The sequence below is a fragment of the Benincasa hispida genome, chromosome 2 (genome assembly GCF_009727055.1).
Source record: "Benincasa hispida cultivar B227 chromosome 2, ASM972705v1, whole genome shotgun sequence".
Taxonomy (NCBI): domain Eukaryota; kingdom Viridiplantae; phylum Streptophyta; class Magnoliopsida; order Cucurbitales; family Cucurbitaceae; genus Benincasa; species Benincasa hispida.
Window position 1 is genome coordinate 2,451,406 of NC_052350.1, and position 6,450 is coordinate 2,457,855.

General features: G+C 26.2%; 1 protein-coding gene across 1 annotated transcript; it reads right to left on the reverse strand.

Annotated features, from left to right (window-relative positions):
- Window positions 1–291: 291 nt before the first annotated feature.
- Window positions 292–5,173, reverse strand: LOC120071892 (ras-related protein RABA6a-like). Its single transcript, XM_039024300.1, is given in 3 exon segments — window positions 292–832; window positions 4,801–4,928; window positions 4,930–5,173. Coding segments are annotated over 3 exon segments (657 nt in total). The 5' UTR covers window positions 5,020–5,173; the 3' UTR covers window positions 292–393.
- Window positions 5,174–6,450: the final 1,277 nt, after the last annotated feature.

Genomic DNA, 6,450 nt, shown 5'->3' on the forward strand with positions numbered 1-6,450 from the left:
AAAAAAAAAAAACATAGGTCGGTAACCATTTTATTTTTTGTTTTTGTTTTGAAAAATTAAATTTACACACATTACTTCCATCTCAAATTTCTTTCTTCATTATCTACACTTTTCACTAATGGGTTAAAAAACCAAGCCAAATTATGAAAAGTAACAAAAAGTAGCTATTAAAAAGTTGTTTTTAGAATTTGGCTAAGAATTTAACCATTGTGCTTAAGAAAGATGCAAATCGTTACAAGAAACGAGAAGGGAAAAAAAAATAAATAACCAAAATAATTACTAAACGAAGGCTTAAAAGTATAAGTTTATATTTTCCGTAAAGCATAAATAAAAGAACTCCAACAAAACAACCAAAGTATAAGTTAGATTATTGACAATTTAGAACAAAATTGTTCAAAAAGAGCAACAATATGAATTGGGTTTGGTTGGAGTTACTTCATGAATACTAAGAATCTCTTTTCCATTTGGAAAAGCAAGAAGCTTTTCAAAATTTGTATGGAAATCCAAGGTCTTTTGGGAAGCAATGCCATGGATCCTACGAACCATTTCAAGAAATGCTTCTTCCACATTAACATTATCCTTAGCAGAAGTTTCCATGAAAAATAAGTCTTCCAGCTCTGCCAAGCCTCGTGCTTCTTCTTCTTCCACTTCTCTATATTGATCCAAATCACACTTGTTTCCTACTAAAATGATCACCATATCTGAATTCCCCAACTCTCTCAACTCTCCCAACCACTTCTTCACGTTATCAAATGTAGCCACTCGTGTTATGTCGTACACAAGCAATGCTCCCAATGCTCCTCGATAATATGAGCTTGTAATTGCCCTAAATCTGTATGTACCATTCTTAAAATCTTCACATTTATCATTTCAAACAAATCTAACTATTCACAATTTTTATCCAATCCCAAACACTATATCTAAACCATATTATCACCCTACTTCTTGTTTTAAACGTCTTCTAATCGCCTTTAAAATAACATTTTGGTCATTGTTGTTAATTGTTAGTCTATGTACTTTTAACAAATCTTTGAATTTAGTCTTCTGATCTTTTTTTGTACTGACAACTGCAGGGTGGGAGATTGAATCTTTGACCTCTAAAGACGAAGTACATATCAATACCACTAAGTCAAACTCACTTTGCCCTTTCGAATTAATCTTCATCAAAATTGACTAAATAATACTAATAAGTTTCATGTACAAAAATATAATATGTGGATTTTTAATAAATAAATAAATAAATAATTTGAAAAAAAAAATCAACATCAAACAAGCTAAATTTAAGATTTTTTTTTAAAGTTCTAAAACTTTAAATATAAGGACAAAAACAGTAGTTAATTTAAAACAATACAAATTGTACTCATCTCTATATGTTTCACTATCATCACACACATGAAAAATGAATTAAAATATTTCAAAAAATGAATAAGAAAATTTTTTCATGTGACAAATTATGATTTGATAATTTGTTGTTCAAAAAATATCTAAATAACAATGATAAAGTCTTTTTTAAGGGAGAAAAATTATGATAAAGTCCCTTTAGAAACTTGTCGCTTTTTCGCCATATACGTCCTTTGCGGATGCCTTTTTACCGAACATTTTTTCACTTTAGTTTTGACGTGGCAAATCCTCATTGGACCAATAAAAGAAAAAGGGTTAAACAGGTGCAGAATCAATTAATTTCTTGTCACAGATTCACAGTAAAGAAACAATATTAATTATAATAAATTTTTTTATGGCCAAATATCAATTTACATCTCTAAATTTTAAGATTATATTAATTTAAAACCTAAATTAAGAATTGTATCAATTTAAATTCTAAACTTTGGGATCTGTATCGATTTAAACCTCAAACTAATAATTATATCGATTTAAACCTTGAACTTTATTAGTGTATCAATTTAAGCCTTGAACTTTTATAAATATATCAATTTAAATCGGAAAATTTGTAAATGTATCCAAATAAAACATAATAAAGGGTTTAAGTTAATACAGTTATGAAAGTTTGGGGTTTAAATTGATAAACTTATAAAAGTTTAGGGTTTAAATTGATATAATTATTAGTTTGGGGTTTAAATTGATACAGTCTTAAAGTTTAGAGTTGAAATTGACACAATTATTAGTTTATGGTTTATATTGATACAACACCCGATATTAAGGAGTATAAATTGACATTTGTCATTTCTTGAATGGACAAGTTACTTATTTTAAATATAATAAGTGAGAGCGACATATTGTATGTCAATTAAACTATGTTCACTTTAATTTTTAAAGTTAAATCTTACACCTAAAAAAGTTAGAAAAAAATATAAATGGAGAAATCCTCTAGACAATAAATAAATAAATAAATAAATCTTCTGCACAAATTCTAATACTATTTAAAAATATGGGCGTTGTTTTTTAATATTCTTTTCATTAAATACAAATTAGCATTTAGAAAAATAAAATATGAGACGAGATGAAAGTAAAATTTGATGGAACAACTCCAAGGATTATAACTTAATTAATAAAATGTTAATGCATTGTTTTGTAGCTCAAATTAGTACAAATTTCACATCCTTAAACAAATTATTAAAAAAAAAAAAAAAAAAGGAAAAAGAGAAGAAAACATTCTACGCTAATTGGGACAAGCTTTTAACTCTATGCTCGAATATAAAATTATTCTAAACCAAACAAACCTAAAAGAACAGGCTCAAATTTATGAGAAGTTTTTTTTGTCCTTACATCATGACTTTTAAAGAGCGTCATAAAAACTTGCTTATTTAATGTTGGAGTGTGGCTCGTGAGTCGAGAGAATAAATTTTGCCATGAAAAGATGGATTAGTCAATACCTTAAATTATAGTTCCAAATTTCATCCAAAGAAAATAATAAATTAATAATTCCAAATAATGATTAGATGAAAAGGGTTTTTTTTTTAATATAAAAAAATATTTTAAAATATTTATACTTTATAGTAAAAAGTTTCAAAAATATACAACATTTTTTTACACTTTTTGCTATATAGTATAAATATTTTTTTTGGATTTTTCTATTTATAAGAAGAAAAAAACACTTTTGGTTCTAAACTTTCGTGAAAGTAACAATCTAATTCCTAAATTTTGATTTGTAACGATTTAATCCTCGTAACTTCAATTTGGTAATATATCGTTCTTATACTTTAATATGTAACAACTTAGTTATTGTTCTTTCAATTTAACAATTTATTTCTTAACGTAAACAAACATTATCAAAATTAGATGTTGATTTTTATTATTTTATTATGTAAACTTTGTATTTTATAAAAAATATTGAGTCTCTAGTTATTTTATCGGTTTACGTAATAAATTTTATTAAATATTAACACTAATTTCTATAGTAGGAACTAAATTGATACAAATTTTAAAGTATAAGGACTAAATTGTTATATAGTAAAGTCTAGAAACTAAAGTGTTACAAAATTGAAGATACATAGACTAAATCATTACAAACCAAAGTTTGTGGATCAAATTGTTATTTCAGTTAAAATTTAGACACTAAAAGTGATTTTTAATCTAATAATTATCATGTTAACATACTTATAGCTCAAGTGATATAATATTTTTACTATTAACATACATTTGAATTGACTTAAAGAAAAAAGTATTTTAAAAAAATTCATTTATATTTAAACACTTTTGACTAAAACGATTTAAAATACACTTCAAAAGTTATTTTGAGCGATTGTCTAACATTCCATTTTTTTTTCTTTCTAAAATGACTTATTTTTTAAAATAAACACTTGAAAATGTATTATAAACATATCATAAATTCGAGGTTAGAAATTTGATTCTCACGAGCAAAATATAATAATTACTATAAATTTAGAGGCAGTATTCCTTAAAACTTTTTCTTTAATGGGAATATCTTGTTTAACTTGAGGACATATTAGCCTTCAATCAATCACTAGAGGACAAGTCTAATTAATTTCTCTTTTTTAGGTTTATGGGTCCCTCCAAAAAGATCTAAATTTCCCCTCTTTTTAATCCCAAACTTTGACCTGATAGGTTTCATCATTATTGGGGCTGAAAACCCTAGAGGAATATTTATGATTTTAATCTTCTAAAGCTCTGTTGTTGAACTATGGAAGAAAATCTCCAATTACTTTTAAGGGAATAATTAATAACTCATTTGTGATTTATTTGCATTCTAAATCATATTTTTTAAAATTCCTTCATCGAGTTAAAGAAAATTAAGAATATCGAATTCCGCATAATCCAATTACTTCAGACATATATTTTTTTTATTGAGAGTGATTTCTACTTTGTTTTTAATAAATATCTATGTAAAAAAGTTAGAATATTCACCAACTCTTTATAAAGAGTATCCATTATGATACCTTATTAATATAATATATTAAAAAAAATACTAAAAAAAATAAATACTCATATTCCACTGATTAACCCGAATACGAGGTAGAGAGTGAGTTTAGCTAAGTGATAAATGATACAAAATCTAATCAAACATATATTAGGTTATGTATTATAAATTACAAAAAATAAAATAATATAAATTAATTAACGATAATTTATAATCAAAAGAATAAACTCTGTTTTTATTGAAAAGATTGTTTTTTCAAATTTTATATATCCATAGTTATTTATTATTATTATTATTTGTTTGGGTAAATTGAAACACACGAACTGGAAATTCTGTAGCTATATTGTTGAACGCTTGAATTTAATCAAAACAGAGAAAGCAAATTAAGAATTTTCTATAATAACTTTTTTCATAAAAAAAAAAAATCAACAGCGAGGAGAAGAAGAAGGGGGAAGAAGATTGACCTTTCTTGGCCGGCGGTGTCCCAGATTTGGGTTTTGATGAGTTTATCGGCGAGCTTTATATTCCGGTAAGCGAACTCGACGCCGATCGTCGGTTTGGAGTCGAATCGGAATTCGTTCTTGGCGAAACGGAGAGAGGAGATTGGATTTTCCGACGCCGGAATCGCCCGTGAGAACCGCCTTGAACAGATAATCGCACTCTTCGTCCAACAAATCCCCCATTTTCTCTGTTTCTTTTTCTGCTCTCCAAAAAAACAGAGTGACGCTTCTTAAACCTTTTAAACAATAACAAACTAATCCCTTTTCTCCAATTTTCTAATAATTTTCCATTTTATTATATTTTATTCCTATTTTTCTTTCTCTTTTTCTTTTTTAAATTAAATTACATGTTCGGCTCATTATGTTGTGAATTATTTTTCTAATAAAATGTCCTCAAATTAAAAATTTCAAACTTATCATTTTGATGAATTAATGGGATATAATATCAAAACCTCAAATACTTATTCAAGTTATTTTGTGTCCAAGATTTTTGTCATTCACTATTTTGACATATTGGTTGTTGAATGAACAGATATCATATACGAATGAGAGAGATTCTAAAGACATGGAAGTATGATTAATAAATGCTTAAAAGTTGAAAGTTGTTACCTATACTAAGAAGATACATCTTCTTTTTTCGTGGCTCAATCATAGAAATTCCAAAATTAAATATACTTAGCTTGGGCAATCTTATGTTTGGTGACTTCTTCGAAATTATCCTATGATGCATATGAGCGAGTTCATGGACTAAAACGGACGTTTTTTAAAATTTAAAGAATAAAATAGAACAAGATTCAAAATTCAATAACCAAAATAAAATTTAAATCGAAAAGTAACTTCTAAGTCTAATAAATTATAATTGATAAGTGGAATAGAGATTGAATAAATGATACAAATTACAAAACTTATTTGAACTAAAAGTTGAACTTGACGAAATGAAAAGAAAAGAAAAAGGATACTCTTTTCTCGAAAATTAATTTTGATTAACTTGGCAAGATTTTTTTTAATATTTATTTATTTATATATTTATATGTTTGTCTTTTGGTTGTTTGATTCGAGTGTAAACGCATGTGAACAAACATTGATGATGAAACAACATAATGGATCGAGATGAAATTTTTATTTTTAATTTAATTTTGAAAAAAAAAATTATAAAAAGGGTGTCCGACCTCTCCGTGTCATTAACAAAGAAGGTGGCCCAATCCCCCAATCTCTTTGCTTTCATCCCAATCCAAATTTTCAGTCACCATGTTTTTTATTTTTTTAATACAATAAAATTTAAAAAAATATAAAAATTTAAACATAACAAATACATCATTACCGTTGAATTATGATCCCTTCAGTTATCCTTTCTTAACTTTATATTTATTCTATGTTGATTTTTATCTTAATAATTTTTTTTTTTCTTTTCACTATATATATAAAAACTCAATATGCCTGATACAATATGGTGACTACTTTACAATTAAATATAAGAGGGAAAGATTTGTATATTTCTTTATTTCTTTAAATATAATTGAGGTATGTTAATTTGAATTATGGAATAGTTTTTCACCATATGAAAAATTTTGTAAGGTGGAGTTTTTGGATTGGGTGTTCCTCTCTGTATCCTCA